At 38.8% G+C, this 18,613-nt stretch overlaps 1 protein-coding gene across 1 annotated transcript in view; it reads right to left on the minus strand.

Moving 5' to 3' along the window:
- The window catches only part of znf608 (zinc finger protein 608), a 105,824-nt gene that overhangs the window by 50,838 nt on the left and 36,373 nt on the right, over positions 1-18,613 (minus strand). The window contains exon 2 of the mRNA XM_068309658.1: positions 10,266-10,521. Coding sequence (XP_068165759.1) covers positions 10,266-10,521 — 256 coding nt within the window. The remainder of the gene's footprint in view (positions 1-10,265; positions 10,522-18,613) is intronic.

Below are 18,613 nucleotides of genomic sequence, written 5' to 3' on the forward strand. Positions count from 1 at the left end.
CTACTGCACATAGTTTCAAAAGACATTGAGTGAAAATCTCACATTCATTCCTTCTGTTAACTGCTTTTACAGCATCTTTATTGTCTCATATGATGCTTTTCATCTGATTTTCCTGAACTCAAAGAAAAAACATGTTACGGAGAAAATTCTATGAGCCATTTAAAGCAATCTTATCCAATTCTCTGCAACACCTATATGTTGCATCAGTTCATTGTTCTCTACACCTCTTTGGAGTTTCAGTATTTGTACTTTCAGTACTGTATTTCCACATTCATTTTCTACTCCTGAATTGCTTTACGTTCATAGCACAATCTCTGTAGTCCTACACCATCGTGAGTCCAGGGAAATGCGTTTCTGTGGCACTGAATTGTTTGATATATTACATTGTGCCGTCAAATACAACAGAGATTTTGCACAGAGAAAAGTCTCTTTGAGCAGATGAAGAGTTACACGGATACTTGTTTTAACACAAAACAAGCATATTTTTCTAAGTTAATAGAAAAAGTATTCCTGCCAGCATCAAGCGTTCATCTTAATGTATGTGACTTCCCAAATTACTCCAGGTGGATAAAATCATATAAATCTTCATGTTTATCAATGTTACCTAACATGGCTTTAAGTAAAATATTGTAGTTCTACAAATGGCTTGGATTGGGCTGAGGTTAACACAGACCAACAAACTAATAATCAAGGAATCAGACCCAGGAATATCTATTTTTCACCTCATGTAATATTTTAACTACTGACTAAAATTTGTCAGTTGATGGTGTTCTTAAATTGGCAACATTACATTGTCTCCCCACCTGTATATTTGAATAAGCTCACTTGAAAAATCTCGTGGTGTCACTCTGTCACCAACTCCACCCACTACCTGTCAATCAAGCAGCTAACCAATCACAGCGCCCAACCAATCACGGCTGCATCTTCCAGAAGGAATCACGTGAACAATATGGCGTAAGACGGTATTCTTTTAAGGAGATTGGAAGACGAAGTTGGGATTAAAAACTCAGCACTAGACTGGTTTAGGTCATATCTATTCGACCAATTTCAGTTTGTCTATGTCAATAATAAATCTTCAGATTGAGGGACTCTCACCTGTGGAGTACCTCAAAGATCTGTTCTGGGGCCTATTCTGTTTAATCTGTATATGTTGTCACAATCCGCTCCTGGTTTTCCCCTCATCCGCCCAGCTCTACCTGCCTTCCACTCCAAACTCATCAGTGCAACTGCCTTCACCTGTGTTTCCTCACCTGATTAGCACCTGCCTGCTCAGTACATATACCCTCCCATTCCTCTGAGTCTCTGCCAGATTGTCTTTGTGTCATGCATAGCTCTCTCGTGTTGATCTCCGGACTGCTTCCTCGGTTTCGACCCTGCCTGTCTACGACCCGTCTTCCTCGTCTCTGCCCCGGTAAACTGACCAGCCTTCTGTCCTTGACTACTCTGCCTGCTCGTTCCTCGTCTGATACCTGTCACCTGGGATTCCTGTTTACGGAGACTGTCTGGAATATTGCTGCCATTCTGTGCGAACCCCAGAATAAACTGTTAGACTATTACTGATCTGGTCTCAGTCTGTGCTGTACGTGGGTCCTACCTCTGACCCGTTACATATGTTACCATTGGGAAATATTATAAGGAAACATAACAATAATTTTCATTGTTATGCTGACGATACTCAATTATATTTATCAATTTAAAAAATGAATCTGATCAGCTAATTACATTGGAAACCTGCCTGAGGGACATTAAATCCTGGATGGTTCACAATTTCTTAATGTTGAACAGTAACAAAACTGAAGTTATTATCATCGGGCCGAAGCATCTTAGAGAGGATTTCTCTAACATTGCAATTCACTTAGATAGCATTGCTCTACCCTCAACAAACAAAGTCAGGAACTTGGGAGTGATTTTTGATCAAGATCTGTCTTTTGATTCTCATATCAAGTTTGTATCCCGGACAGCCTTCTTACACTTGCGAAATATTGCTTAAGTTAGAAATTTCTTATCCTTTAAAGACACAGAGAAAATCATTCATGCGTTTGTTACTTCTAGATTGGATTACTGCAATTCCTTATTATCGGGTTGTTCTAGCTCCTCTAATAGGACTCTACAGTTAGTTCAGAATGTAGTTACTGACTCAAACTGGGAGGAGAGAGCACATCTCTCCTGTCCTAGCGTCACTTCATTGGCTCCCGATTAATTATATAATACAATTCAAAGTCCTCATGATCACATATACAGTAAAGCTCTCCACTGTAAGGCTCCGTCTTACATTGAAGATCTTATTGAAGTGTATCACCAACCCAGTGCCCGTCGATCCGAGGATGCAGGATTTCTGGTGACCCGTCGGGTTTTTAAGAGTAGAACAGGAGGCAGAAGCTTCAGCTATAAGGCCCCTTTACTCTGGAACGATCTCCCAGCCTCGGTCCGGGGGGCAGACACCCTTAGCTTATTTAGAGTAGATTAAAAATCCTCCTCTTTGACAGAGCCTACAATTGAAAAACACATACCCCACTAGATATGCTGCTATAGGCTTAGGCTGCTGAGGGTATTTTTCTCCTCTCCCATTAAAGGGAGATACTCTGGAGCTCCTGTCACTTCTCTTTCGCTTTCTTTATCTTTCTATGCTCCTAGAATTTATTATTACTGTCAAATCACACTCTTTGTCTGCACGATACTGATGCTGTCTTTGTGCCTCAGTTCCACAGGTGGACAACGCTGATGGAAGACAGGATATCCAAAGGCCTGGAAACCCCGCCCCCAATTCAGCGACAGCACACTATGGACATTAAACTCAAACTGGCCTATCTGCCACTCTCTCACTCTCTCTCTCTCTCTCTCTCTCTCTCTCTCTCTCTCTCTCTCTCTCTCTCTCTCTCTCTCTCTCTCTCTCTCTCTCCATCTGTCTCTTACTTGACCTATCTCTGTCCCCAATGTATTTCTCTTTCCCAACCAACAAGTCAAGGCAGATGACCGCCCTCCAGAGCCTGGATCCTGCCCGGTGTTCCTTTCTCAATGAGGGAGTTTTTCCCTACCACCGTCATTGTATTATATGCTTGCTCTGGAGGGCTTGGTTGGCTTTCTATCTGTAAAGCGCTTTGAAATGTCTTAAGATGTGATTAAGCGCTATATAAATAAAAGTTGATTGATTGATTGATAAGACATATGTTATGTTAGGAGAAAAAATAACAATACATATACAATACATACTGGACTTCCCAGTTAACATAATTTTAGAGTGTCATAACTGTTCCAACAATTTTCATGTTTTTGAGCAGAGAGTCCAAACAGTAGGAATTACACAGAAAACGGCAACAAATTCTGAGTGAAACTAACTGGCTAGCACGAACAGTCTGTCCAGCCATGGTTTCTGTTTGGAATGGGACAATCGATGTAGTATCCAAAATGCTCCCACGGCATCTGACAAAAATGGTCTTTCAGTAACTACATACAGTTCCGTTCATGTAGTCAGCTAACAGAACTATCACTTCTCTAACATTATTTTCCACTTGCTCTTTTGACAGGTGCCTTTTTCTTTAACGTTAGCTCCTTTCCCAATCTCACAATTAGCTTTCTTTCTCCAGCTAGCCTGCTAACATTCATCTATGGATTCGCAATACCCGCCCAGCACAATCCATGATTTGCCAACACAAAGTCGTTACATCACCACGTTCATTTTTGACTATGTTGGGTGTCCTTGGTGTATAGTACCAATACATTTGTTTTCATATGTTTGGTATAAAGTCTGATATTATTATTTTATTGTGGAATTTCCAAGGGGACCTCGTAGTTTTTTTTATTACATTCATTCAGGTGGAGCTTTCATTCATGGTGGCTTACAGTATAATAAATGCATTTATTAGATACTAAGGGCGGCACGGTGGCGCAGTGGTTAGCGCTGCTGCCTCACAACACGACGGACCCGGGTTCGAGTCCCGCTCTGTGCAGAGTTCGCATGCTCTCCCCGTGTCTGCGTGGGTTCTCTCCGGGTTCTCCGGCTTCCTCCCACCTCCAAAAGCATGCGCTTCAGGTTAATTGGCCGGTCCCAAATTGACTATAGGAGTGAGTGTGTGTGTGAATGATCGTTTGTTTCCGTGTGGCTCCGCGGTACACTGGCGTCGTACCCGGAGTGTCCCCCGCCTCACGCCCTGAGACTGCCAGGATAGGCACTGGCTACCCCGCGACCTGCGTTAGCAGATTAAGCGGGTTGGAAAATGAATGAATGAAAAATGAATAGATACTAAGGATTAGTAAGCCAACCAGTCACAACTCTAGGTTGGAACATTCATCCTCAAACAGAAATTGAAACTACAAGTCAACAACATGAAAAAAAAGAAGAAAACGAACCAAAACACAACAGTTCATCTTGAAAAATTGTTCTCACTGGAAAAGCTAGCCAATAACATTTTAGGGAGTGATGCACGATGTGGCAAATGATATTTGAGAAGGATGCGTGGTGCCACCAATGTCCCTCATGTTAGGCACACCCTGTAGACTGTTTATAGAGATACATAAATGAGGAATTAAAAACTGATCTGATCTAAACTGTTCCTTTAAACTTCATAATAAGAGAATAGAAGTGATTCCTAAATCAAGTGTGTTATTCCTTTAAGGGCAATTAACAGCGGGCAGCTACAGTTAAACAGTCTAATCATTAACACAGTTTATACATTGTTTGTAATCGCTGTGATTTTCTGGCATCCATTCAGACAAACAGTGAGACAGTCAGTCAGTCAGAAAAACAGTCTGTGGAGTTGAGCCAATCACCACCTGATTAGCGCTCATCAGACCCTGGTCTCCTGCAGGGAGGAGGAGAGGAGGCGGAGTGGGCTTAGAAATGGTGGTCTCATCGTCTTCTTCTCCTTTCTGTCTTTCTAATTAGTATCCTGCTAAATTAACATCCAACCAACATCTTACCCTCGTATCACTCCTCCCCACAGCAGCAGGGAGGACTTATCAGGATGAAAAAGGAAAAATACTATCTTGTGTCTCTTTGTATCTTTGTCATACTTTTCATCTCTTTGACTCACTTGACATTGACTGTTGAAGTGATCATCTGTTTCCAACTCCATATTTACATTCCTCTCCATCTCTCCAGCTCACTGTTGGTTTAGAAATATAGACAAACCCTCTGTTGCCGTTCTGTCCATCTTTCACACTTCTCTCTCCATCTTATCTGTACATTCTGTCAGCCTGGACTTATCCTTCCTTCTTCCATCTTTCAGTGTTCTTCACACTTGTATATTCAACAAAATGAATACTGCACATTTCATTGTAATGATATGATAATATGCCTCACTATATTTATGTTTGTTGTAAATACCTAACAGTACACGCAGTAAATAACAGTCCAGGTTCATTTGCAGTTATTTATGTATCCAGTTATCATGTTTTTCTTGTGCAGCTCATTCACATAAACCTGAAAAAAATGTTTTGATGTTTTCTGTTTGCACTTACTTCTTCAACTGAGTACCTGATGCATTCAATACTGCTTGTTTTTTCTTTGCTTCTTGGAAGGAAACCTCACAAACATAAACAGACTTTTTGGTGTGCAGGTATGATGAAGTGAGTCTTTTTTTATTTTAAGATACAATAAAGATTGTCAAATACTCATGCAATTTCTTTGCAAACCTCTCCGCTCTCCAAATTCTTCTTTGCCACTATTTGAATAATAAGGATTTTAATTACAATAAACCACACATGATAAAGGTTTGTAAGCATTAACAATACCGGTATCCTTCCACTCCATCAAACCAAACCTACAGTACATCTATATAATTCAAAGAAAAGATTCAGCAGTGGAAGGGGATATTGGCTACAATTTTAATAGAATTATTATTAATATTATCATACCATCCTGTCATTCACACGTCTCATGCTTGCTCTGTCTTAATTTTCTGCTGTCATTGTCTGGGGCTGTCAATTGAGATATCAGTTGTTCTCATCAGCTGGTTAAATCTCATCAATTACACAGTGACGCACCCGCATACATGCATGAATCTTCCTCCCTGGGCCATGTTTTGTTCTTTTTGTTTGTGTGTGTGTGTGTGTGTGTGTGTGTGTGTGTGTGTGTGTGTGTGTGTGTGTGTGTGTGTGTGTGTGTGTGTGTGTGTGTGTGTGTGTGTGTGTGTGTGTGTATAGATTCCTGCATTAATATGATTATATGATTATCTCTATCCATCTTCTCCATTCCTGTTGCTGTAATGTGCACCCTCCACTGCCTTATCAACCCTCAAATATTACAAATTCACCAACTTCATCATTTCATCAGCCTTCAATCTGAGAAGACTCATACACCACCACAACCATGCACCAAGATTTACTTTTCAGATCCCTCCAACTTTCAATCACTGAGGTGCTAAAGCACCAAAGCCTTCCAGACAGAATTATCATACATTATCTGCTGTAATAAACGAGATTCACCTAAATAATGACTGTTGATTGGAAAATTCTTCATTATCATATAATTATAAAAGATATTGAAACACAAAATGTATTTTTTCTCCGTATGTCTACACCTGTGAAAACCGGTTTGGAACTTAGCCCCCTGACGCTTCCAAAACATCAAAGAAGGAAGTGCTAACAGTCCTGTGACGTTCTCTATCTGCAACAATTTTTTCATGGTTCATTCAAATCTGGATTTGATTGAAATCCCTTACAGAACTAAATATCTGAACACATCAGATAAAAATCTGCTAGTATTTTTAAGGGAAACTTAATTTAGCTCAACTGTAGTTTATAACATACATAAATGCATGTTTACGTGGAAAAAAAAAAGTCCAAGGTGACATTGTATTGTTTTTCTGAGCCATTGGAAAATCGTTACAATGGAGACCTTGAAACTACTGTATTATGTTAAGTGACTTGACACATTGAATATTCTCAGAATTGTGTACAGAGCTCCATTGAAGGTCATTGTGAACTCTGGTTCTTCATTTCTTGCTTTTGTTTGAATTTTGAATCTTTGTAGGAGTAATTTCAGTGTTTGTCATTTTTATTTTCTTCCTCGAATTTCTTATTTTTCCACTCATGTCAAGGTATGGAAGCAGGCAATTAAATCTCCTTGTAAGTGTTTTTGCTGTAGCCCTTTTTTAAACTCTCTTTAGAGATGGAAGCAGAAGATGTATAATTCACATTCTGTATTTCCTCCCCTGGATTCACCATCTTTCTGGCCTGGTTAGGAGCGCTCTTTGGTTTAGGATATATTCCCCTGTGCTATGTTTGTTTTTCTTCTTATTCTCCTGTTTTATTTTTACACTTGCAACTTGAGTATCTGCAGTTAATTAACACTGGGCTGGAAAACAAAATTCTCTCTGTCAAGCGAGATGGACACAGAGAAATGGGATTTATTCATTAGCAGCCTGCAGTAAGGTATTACACATCCACTGAGAGGCCGCAGCGCTGAGTGCTGTCCTCGTTAACAGCCTATCAAAGTACAGCAGCGTCAAAATCGGCGGGTGAATCATCAGGCTTTCTGATCCACTGCCCAGTACTCCCATGGTATCATTTTGTAGTGTTGGACAGGAGGCTGGTTCTAGTTTTCTTTTTGCATTGGGCTCATGATCCTGTGCTGCTCAGTGCCAAAGCTGCTCTTATGATGTCATGTTTAAAAATAACATTACTTTGTCCTTATTTTTGTTTTGAAAGTGCAAACTATCCATAATTACAAAGATAAGAATCTCCTTTTCCCTTGCGGCTTATGTTTATATAACTCACACTAATTTTAATGAAGCCATTTGGCCAAAGAGACAAAATATTTTTCCGGACCAAACTGTGTTGAAATATAAGCTTCTTTTTATATCAACAATTTCACTACTTACTAAGAGGTAATATTGCAATGTGAAGTACAGGCTGTGCCAACCGGAAAAGGTGCTTAAACGGAGATAAAACATTGCTGCTTTCCCTCAGTGACAAATAATACCCCAGGAGCAGCTAGTGACCTGATGCCCAAACCATGTGCATCACTGTCTTTCAGAACTATAAAAATTGATTCATAGGACTCGTTTCTGATCTGCCACACAGATTTGGCCTGCTTGTTTCTGGATCAGAAAAAATACTGCAGCTGATCTAGTTTAAAATGAATTACCATTTATTGTTGGATGGAACCAATTGACAGCTGTTTTCCTGTGTCAGAACTGGACAGCCTTGTGTCCCACAATATTTTGACAGGTCATAGAAGTCAAACAGTAGTTATGTTAATGTCCACTCAGAGGAGGACATTTAGTATAACCAAGGCTTCATTAATGTTACAACACACACACACATTTATATAAACAGTTAAAGTTGTTGGTTTTTCCAGGAGGCACGATCAGTTTTATTTTAGAACCACAAAAAGTAAGCCAATTAAACCTTAAAGGCCACCTCTAAGGAGGTGTGAATGTTTACTACTAGGCTCCCTTAGAGGTTTGTGAAATTTGGGTGCTGAACTGCAGTCTGCAGTCTGTCCTACAAAATGACACCATCTTCAATTTTAATGAGTAGAACCAAAACAAACCATTTGCTGAAAATTCAAACCTCAGTATTTATAGTGTGCCCTTGTTCCTCTCAGTTAATGTGTTCGAGGAACCGCATGTGATTAACGAATTCTGCGACAGAAAGACAAACTATTTATGTTATTATTCACGATAATTTAAAGGTTTATAAACCCTCCCCATACTGATATTAAACCACCTTCTATCTGTATTACCTTTTCCCACACTCTTATCGACTGTGTAAAGGATTTTTGTGTTTCATGTAAGTCAAAGACTCACGGAACGGAGCGCACTTCCAGATGCCGTCAGCCAATAGAATAGGAGTATGGTATCACGTGACTGCCTACCAAAAATCCGCGATGAGGTGAAGTCGCGAGTGTTGATGCGCAAATGTGCGAGGGCGCACTGTAAACCTGGTTTTCAACTGGCAAACAGCCAGTGTTCTGCTTTCAGTCAGGCTGTGTTTAGCTTCACTTGTGATTGTCAGCTTCTGTCTGTAAAGTCTGTTTAGAGATTGAAATTAAATGGGCAGGTATTATCACTAATGTGCAAAATGTGACACTTGCAGGGAAAATAAACCTGACAGAGTGCAGTGAAGGGTAACTCTGGGCTTTACAACGCATCAAGGTAAAGACAAGTTTCAAAGTCAAGTCTAGTTTGAGGATCAGAAAAGCCGCTAATGGATTTCCACCTGCCTGACACCACTGAAGCGTGACAAAAGCATTTTATTAAGTCATGTTTGACACTTAAGACTTTCCACATCTTCACATCACTTTGTCCCTGTCTGGAAACATTCACATTCAGCCATGTCAGTCTGTTGTATAAAAATATATTATCTTTGTTTTTTGCATGTTTTAGCCCATTATCTAGAATTACATACTAATGTCATTTACTGTTCGATGTAATGCTGTCTGTCCTTAACTATGAAGGCAGTGACTTATTATTTTTTTAGTTGAGAAGGAAAATAATAACATTACACAGAAACTATAGAAACATTATAATAAAATAAAAAACACACATATACTGTACATACAGAAAGCAGGAAGGACTGAAGACGTTGAGAATAAACAAATGTTCTTTTTATCTCTAACCAAGCTTCCATTCCTTTCATTTATAAGGAATGGAAGCATTTGCCTATAGTGACGGTGGAAAAATATAAATAATATGGACAATTATAGTGTTGGTATTTTAGATATAATTTCTTCTCAAAAATATCTTTCACACATTATTAAGGAAATTACTATTATAGCACAATTAATGAGTAGTTTTAGTTCCTGTGAGAATAATAATGGGTTGAATTTATATAGTCCTTTTTTCTAAGGACTCACACTAAGACTTACACCAAATCCATTATTCATTCAGTCCACAGTCACACTGGTGGCGGTAAACTATATCTACTGCACAGCTGCCCTGGGGCAGACTGACGGAAATGTGGCTTCCTATCTGCACCAATAGCCTCACCATCACCACCAAATACATCCAGACACCATTTATAAACTTTTAACATTGAGACGATAGGAGTGATTCTTGAGGCAATATTGGTGAAGTGTCTTGCACGAGGCAGAGAATGACTGGGATTCAAACCCCTGATCCATTTTGTTATTAGACGACCAACTCTACTTCATGAGTTGCTAACCGTTTCTATGTGGCAGCATACTGAAAGATCTAGAAGCAACTTGATCCTTCAACTAATAATGACCTTTATATGAATTCCGCATTCGTCTATTAGCACTTCAAAGAACACGGTATATTCCATTCACCTCCATTGAACTGTGATACTGACATACTCCTTACCTTCCTCAGTCTCATGCCAAACGATGCCTTCCAGGTTGACACTGGTCCCCGGCTGGCACGGGCCCAGACAATCACCCTCTATTGCACCTGAGACGCTTCCATCCTGGGTGTTAGTGCCTATAGACCTTGTCCTCACAACTAGCTGCTTAGGGCTAGAAGTGGGGAGGGCTGGTGAGGAGAAGGAGGGGGTGGAGGGCAGAGAGGATCCGGGATGACCTGTAGCTGGAGGAGCTGGCACTGTGAACATGGGGTCCACCTGCAGAGGAAAGATGAGCAAAGAGAGGATTCATTAAAACAGAGATAAATAGCTGTGCATGGCAATGTGAAGTTTCACTTCATTTACATTTTATTTTTGGTATTAATTTTCCACTTAGAGATTTAATGAAATTTATGTGCATATCTGTGCTTCTTCAATACAATTCAAAAAGTACTGGAAGAAAAGGACAGAGAGATAAGATCAAAATGACAAGCAGAAAGATAATTACTGTTACGATATTACTGGTATGAATCTGCCTGAAAGCTGCCTATTTGAATGTGGAACGAGGAGACATTTTTAAAAATGTCATACCATTCCTTTTTCTAACCTCAGCCTGACTTACCACCGTCCTAAAATTAAGCACCAACAAATCATCTTTCATCTATATCCGGACTTTTTTTTTTTTTAATCTACCATTTATTCATCAAGAGTCCATAAAAATCACCCTCCATCACTAGTGTCTGGGAGGAGAAACTGTTTTTCCTACTAGCACATGCAGTACATTACGTAAAGAAGCTTGCAAAGCGGTAATAAAACAACATGGCTGGAGCTCTTCAGCGTGGCGATAACAGAAATAATGACTCCCCTGTTGACATGGGGAGATAGATTTGTATGCGGTTTAAGTCTTCTTTAGGGATCCACTTCTCTAAAATGAGGATTTCTGTGGTCCAACAGTTTAACAACACATTAACAGGGATCAACAACCCAGTTGCTAGCATCTGCTTTATATCTGGATCAGTTTTTTGAATAACTTACTCATTACCACACTTCCAAAATTTCAAAGGAAATTAACCGATTGAAACTTACAGATTTTCCAAGAAACGCAATGCAGCATTTTGCAAATTGTAGCTATGAGCTATTGATTTGACCGTGAGGGTTTTTATAAAATACTACATTACATTTAGCTGTGATCAACATTTCTCTTAATAGATTGCATTTCCCAAAACTGTATTAGTTACATACAAAAACAGTCAAAAGGTTATGAGGTAAACATATAAAAATAAGTCTACTATAGTACATTTTTGATTCTATTTGTCTATGTAACCTTGAAAGAAATCTACCTACAATTGGGAGAAAAATAGTGGATAAATGTTAAATTTTCATGAAAAAAAAAAGTGCTTTAAGCTACAGCCTACTCCTAAAGTTACATTCTCTGATTAGAATGTAAAGGAAAACATTTGTCCCACTTTGAATGAATAAATTAATAACACAAGCCAGAAACTTGACTGAACATGAATTAATACTGCTGAAACTAGGTCCCACAGAAGAAACTAGGTCCCAAACAGAAGCTGTGCTACCTGAGAACATCCATACATCTCAACCATCCATTTCCTTTAAACGCTTATTCTCTGCAGAGCCTCAGGGGGCTGAAGACTGTCCCAGCTGACATGAAGTCAGGGGCGGGGTTCATTCTGAACTAGTCACAAGTTCATTACAGACAAAGTAAACAAAAATGCATGCTCTTATTTATACCAGCAGACAATTTAGATTCCCCAGTCACTATGCAGTGGATGTTTTTGGAAGGTGAGGAAGTCGGAGAACTAGCCCAAAAGAACAGGCACAGAAAATCACCTGGTTGAGCTTCAAACCGAGAACCTTCTTGCTTTTGCAAAAGTCTTCAACATCAACTAGTCTCCATTAACTGAATTATTTAAATAAAATACTATATTCACGTAGAGCAGAGGACCATTGAACAAGCAGAGAAAAAACACAGCACTGACTACTGTCTCGTTGTTGTTATGGCTGATGTGCTGGAGGCATGCTGCATGTGCTGTTGTCTTTTTCACCATTTTGTTGAGGACATTCTGCTGTAGACTCTGTTTCATCTTGTGTGTTGTATTACTGACGTATGTGATGAACAGCTAAACTTTGTACATTTGTGACATAATTTCTACTGAGGTTATAAAGAAACTGGTTAGGTACACTGTTTGGTCAGAGATTATTATCACAGCATCTTCAATATGGATTATTCTACTTAGCAGAAACTGATGGATGTAATTTCTAAACAACCAATCAACTTAACTGTCATTGTAGGAGAGGAATCTTTTAGAAAAATCTCTCAAGAGACGAACTAGAGATGTGTGTCGCGTTGAAGATTAGTTTTGCATGGTATCCCTATGATAACCATGGCTACCATGCTTGAGTGGAAAATGACCTCTGGGAAAGTACTTGATACCAAAAGGACCAAAAACAGTGTTCGAATTTTAAGTGTGTGAGTGATGTAAACCACTGCCATCACCACAGTTGCATGTAATGAAATACTAAGTCAGTGATGCCTGTAAGAGCCACACTCTTATCTTCACCGCTTAATATGGTTCCAATTATAGTAGCTCAGGGAAATGGTTCTGCTGAAAGGGCAACAGCAATCAGCATTGAAGGATTTTTCTCAACGTTATGACTCAATAAAGATTGCAGACTTGAGAGATAACTCATTGCACAATATTCTTGCTGTTTTGACAATGAAATAAATAAATAAAGCCTTTTCACAAAGCATAGTCTGTAAATACTTGAGAAAACATTGCCTCTTTGCCAAGTCCAACACAGAGCTCTTGATGGCGTTTGGTGTCCCAGATGATGAGCTTGAGCTTCTGTTTTGTTAGTATGAAGATCAATCAGTTGTTCACACACTTTACTCTGCACAATGAATGAGAAATTACTATTTTTTTCTCACCTGTTTGGATTTTAAAAAAAAGATGTATGTTTGCTTTTCTTCTAAGCCTCTCTGCTGTTTTTTCTCTATAGCACCTCAAGCTGCAGCAGCTCCTGCCAAGGTTACAAATGAAGTTCCAGCAGAGACTGTGACCAGTAAAACTGATCAGGATGTCCCTGATCAACTAGGATGTTTTCTATAATGCTTCAGTATCATTTTCTCTACAATTATTTATTGCTATATTGCACAACTGCTTCTCAATATGTTAGTGACTGAACCACAAGAGAGTTCATTTGTGGGGCCAGAACTATTTATGTGAGAATATTTCCAGTCATGCTAACTGCTGTTAACTTACCTTATCATTATGGCTGTGAATAGCAACACAACTGCTTTTCCCTCCTCTGCTCCTGTTGTGCTATATGTCGAGGGCACATTTCAATACTTTAGGGATTAGGTTTAGATTTATATTACCATGTTTCATTTGCACTGCATCTACAGTCCAATACTATAAGAGGCTTTGCTATGAGGCTTTGTTGTGTTATGTTAAACCCAGATAAACAATGCAAATTTATCATGCCAAATAGTAATAAAACAAAAGACAGATGATCCTCTGTGTTTCCTGAAACCTGCTAACTCCCACACAGATGCTGACAAAGACCACCCAGGACTTCTTCTGTGAAAGCACAAAGCAAATTAACTATAAGAGTGGAATCACAATCCCCAGTGTTTCCTGTTCCACCGTTAACGCCCCACCACCACCCCCCCTCAGATCCCCAGAATAACATCTCTCCATTGCTATTCACAGAGCAGTCAAGGCAGGCACAGAGTCACGCGGCAAAATAACAATAAAAGCACAAGCTGGCTCCCGCGTGTGTCAAATGCTTCAGACAAATCATCTTTTCTTACACTCTTTCTTAATTAAAAACTTCAACAATACACTAACAACATAACAGAAGTGCAGACTTAGCACTGAAGACAAGACACATGGAAGGCCTGTGCACTGTGCCAGCCTGAGCAGGATAGTTAAAAAAAAAAAAATCATTGGACATATTTCTTTTAAGTAACTGTAGAGCTGAACAGTGAGCCTACATTAAACTGGGTGGGTATTCCATTTCACACAGAAGTTGACACACCTCTGTGGCCAGAGTATGTGAGGTTCTCATTAAATCAGTTTTATATTCATCCATTTCATATTTTGTCTCCTCTTGTTTCTTTGTACTCCTGCATTGCCCTTTGTCATTGTCCTGATTGACCTCCTTTCCTTCTGAGCCACTTGGTGACATCCTCACCTAATGTCCTTGCAGCCAGTCTTTATCGTCATGTGTAAGTTTGCTTCAGTTTTAACCCTGCCTGGCCCTTTACTCTGTCCTGGCCTTTTGTCTATTGTATGGTTTGTCTTTGTTTTGGATTACCTGAGCAAACAGACATAATTCAGAAAAGGCTATGATTTTTATCCCCCTGTATCAAGAGTTGTGTTTCTGAATTCTGTTTTTTGCTCATACCGGTTCTGAGATCATTTCATCATATTTGTGTCTGTATGATGGGTTGACTGTCTGGTACAGATAAACACTGATGTGGTATTAAGTGTCACTGCTTGTTGCACAAGAGTCAACTAGCTTGAAAGTTGTTGTTTATGAAGGTAGTACTCATGATGATTTGAGGTACGTGCTAATGTCTACATGCAAATATGATTACATTCACAATAAAGTCCTGGCTTTATAATGATTAGTTTTAGTTGATGGTTGGAAATTATGGTTAATATGGAGCTCAACTATCTGTCTGTAGGGTAAAAGTAAATATAAAGTAAATATATAAATATAAATATATATAAAATAAATATAAATCTTAAGATTGGAAACATAGAGGCAGCACAGCCTGTGGATTATTCCGGAAAGCGGACTTAATAAACCTTGAGCTCTAATAGTCAATTTGAATTACATTTGACATATTAAACCAATCACACGTCATTCAGTGCCTCTACCAGTAGCCTTGAAGCCAAATTCAGTGTTTCAATGCATACAAATGTCCTCGTCTTTTATATCCTGCTTGGTAAAGTAAGGCAAGTTTCATTCAGTCAACACAAAAAAGGCAGAGAACCACCACCACCTCTGACAGAGGCAGAGGAACTAGCCTTGAGCAGGAACACTGATGATGAGACATTGCCTACAGAGGCTTACGGAGCCTTAAAGTACATCGCATTATTGATGATAAGTACTTTAAGATTCTGGCCATTAAATATTGATGTTATTTTGATTCTGCTTTAAACCGGGCAAATGAACACAGTGAGGTGTTCAGTAAATAAAAGGTTAATTTTGCATGTAGAGCTCTAAAACTTAATGTTGTCCTGTTTCCCAGTTGCCAGTAAAGGGCTTATACAGAGCGATATTAATAAAGGTGGCAAAAACTGTACAAGAATTATCCTGAAGCAGAAAATAAGAAAAATAGATCTCAACAATGGATTACTTGAACACCAGTTAGAGGTCGCTGCAGTCACAGGTGAATTATGTTAATTGCCGGACTAATGTAACATTTGCATTTTTATTTGTTGGAAATAAAAAGACAAAATGAGATGTGATTGACTGGATTTTATTTCACTACTGCTGTGCTGTGGGGTGGTCTTATTTAATTCATAAAGCAATTACAGCAAATGATGTTGTCCCACTGCTCATCTCAGAACATCTTCAGGGTTGTTAGGATGGTCTTCAGGGTTAATTGTAGGGCAGGGTGTTGCTCTCTTCTGATAGTGGTGACATTCTGAAGAATAACACAATAATGTGACACTCTCTGGGGTTATCCTGAGTTTATGCAGACAATGGAACGAGGTTTTGATTATAGCTATGGTCATTTAAACCCAGACTCTTGTCCTGCAGAGGGCCACATTAAAATGCCATTGAACCAGGAAGAAGGCAAGCATGGGTACACTCCATCGCCAAAACTGACTCTTTATATTAATTATATTGTGGCTACATGTCAAGGGGCACAGGAATGTTTGTACAAAACTTGACTTGCCATGTGCAAATATGTTGCTTAAGGTTACACTAATAAAACATCAGTGAGGCATGCTCCATCAAAGAATGGGGATCTCAGGGTCAAAGCTGTCCGGTCACAGATGTGCTTTAGTTTAATCAGTTTTTGCCTCTGTTTGTTCAGATTTGTCTGGTCTATTGTTTTCTTTCATTTTAAAAATAAATAAAACCTCATTTAAAAGTTAAGTTCCTGTCATATGTCATGTCACTGTGATATTTCTATCTGCAGCCTAATAGAGAACAAACCACCAAAATAAAAACCCCATCATGTTGCTGACTACAGATTTGTATTAGACAATTCAGAAAATACATAAACACATTTTACTTTATGTTCAAATATTTAGAGTCTTAAATGGATATTTCCTTTAAACATGAAGATTTTTCCTAGTCAATAACTAGCACTTTCCTCAACATAGCCACACTATTTGACAGTTAACACTCATATGACTTTTATCAACTGAAACACACTGTTGTTTGGGTATGGGATTTCATCTAGTAGTCCATAAGCTAATGGTCATATTCACAGTATCAGTTCTTTTCTTATTTCCTCCTCATGCTGATCAAATCTCTGAATCAATTATTTTGGATTTTTTTCCCTGAGACTCAAGCATTTTTCTTGGTGAAGCTTTTCTAAAAAAGATAGAACTAAAGTAGTGCTGTTTTCACTAAACCACACAGGAAAAAGATATACACAAAGACCCAAATAACACTAAAATATGCATGGCCCCTGGAGCTGTACACAGACTGAGTCTGTCCTCCTCAGTTTATTTCAGATAAAATCCACCCCCATCCTTCTGCACACAGTAACACAGTCACCAAACAAATTTCTAAACCTTTGTGCTCCAAAAAAAGATGTTTTGTTGGATTTATTTCTTGTTTGCAAAAATCACAGACATTTAGCCCCATATCAAAATAAAAAAACGACCAATTGCACTCACACAAGCAAAGAAGATGATATTGTTGTGGTTGTAATATTTATATCGGAGGAATACATTATTTTTTCAATGTTATCTCAAAAAATATTCAATACACATGCCATCATGTATTTTGGAAGAAAAGATGACATTGTGATAACACTCTGGATCTCAACAAAAGGTACTTCTAGCAGTTCTTGGTATCTTAAAAAGATATCTCGTTTCCACAATTCTTGAGATAATGACACCTTTATTAACATTGATTCTAACTAATTAGTGACCTGCACTATATTCAAGGCCTATATTTGCACATTAGCAGATAATTACAATTGTCTATAGGTTACAGATAATATTACAAATGTGCAAGACTGGAGGAAGTATTGTTCAGCATTAGAGACAATGCCTTCATTCATGTTATGTGTTACCCAAGATCATCCTAATCCTAAAAACTCCAAGACATTGTTTTCTTCACGTTCATAAAATCCATAAACTATATTTCTGTTGTCTGTGTAGATTCTCACTCATCCAGGTCTAGGTAAATAAAAAACAGCAAAAAAGAATCAACTGGACTTGCTTTAGGTTGGTTGGTTTCATCAATCCAGGGTTCTTTCTGTTCTGTGAGGACTTAAGAAGCCACTTGGATGAGAGGTGAAACATCTTCAACCAACCTAAAGCAAGTCCAGTGGATTCTGTTTCACTCTTCTTGACATATTTTTGTTGGCTGTAATTTCTGCTGCCTGGGGAAATCATTCAGTCATCTCTATCTGTCATGATGGTCACTGATGGTCACCGATGAAGGCAATCAATCAACTCAATCAACTTTTACTTATAAAGCAATGACAGAATTCAAAACATTCCTGCCATGCATTGGCCTATATATATGGGACCATACTCTGATCAATTACTTTGGCTATCTTTCGCAGCCTTATTGACGTCATCAGAATGTAGTGAGTTCAGGGAAAAAGAATGTGACCAAAAATGTCGTCCATGTACTGCAGGTGTGGCATTGACTGTATTGTTCTATTGTACTATTTGGAAATCTGAAAGAAGGCTGTGAATATAACCGTGACTTTTCTTCCTTTTCCCAGTTTAGTCTTGCTGCGCCACAGGAATTTCACCCAGGGGAGAAAATAAATGAAGAAAGAAAATTGTCCATTGCAGTAAATCATATATAATAATTAATCTGCGAAAAGTGTCCAGGGTAATTGCGATTGAAGGGCATCTGCTCTGAACAACGGTAAGATGAATTCTGATAAGGTCCTAACACAGGTAGTGCTGGCGACTGATTCATCGACTAAAACTGATGAGGATGAGACTAATGACATGATCACATTGATAAATCTCCAAATAGATGCAGGTGACGAGGAGGTTGAGACCATGCATAATAGCAAGAGAAGAAAAAAGATATGCAAGATGATTATGTATAAAGAGATAGCAGCGAATGACAACTAACAATGTCGTATCAATGCACTGAAGGACAGACGTGACTGGCTGAAGCAGAC

The sequence above is a fragment of the Antennarius striatus genome, chromosome 3, assembly GCF_040054535.1.
Source record: "Antennarius striatus isolate MH-2024 chromosome 3, ASM4005453v1, whole genome shotgun sequence".
Taxonomy (NCBI): Eukaryota; Metazoa; Chordata; class Actinopteri; order Lophiiformes; family Antennariidae; genus Antennarius; species Antennarius striatus.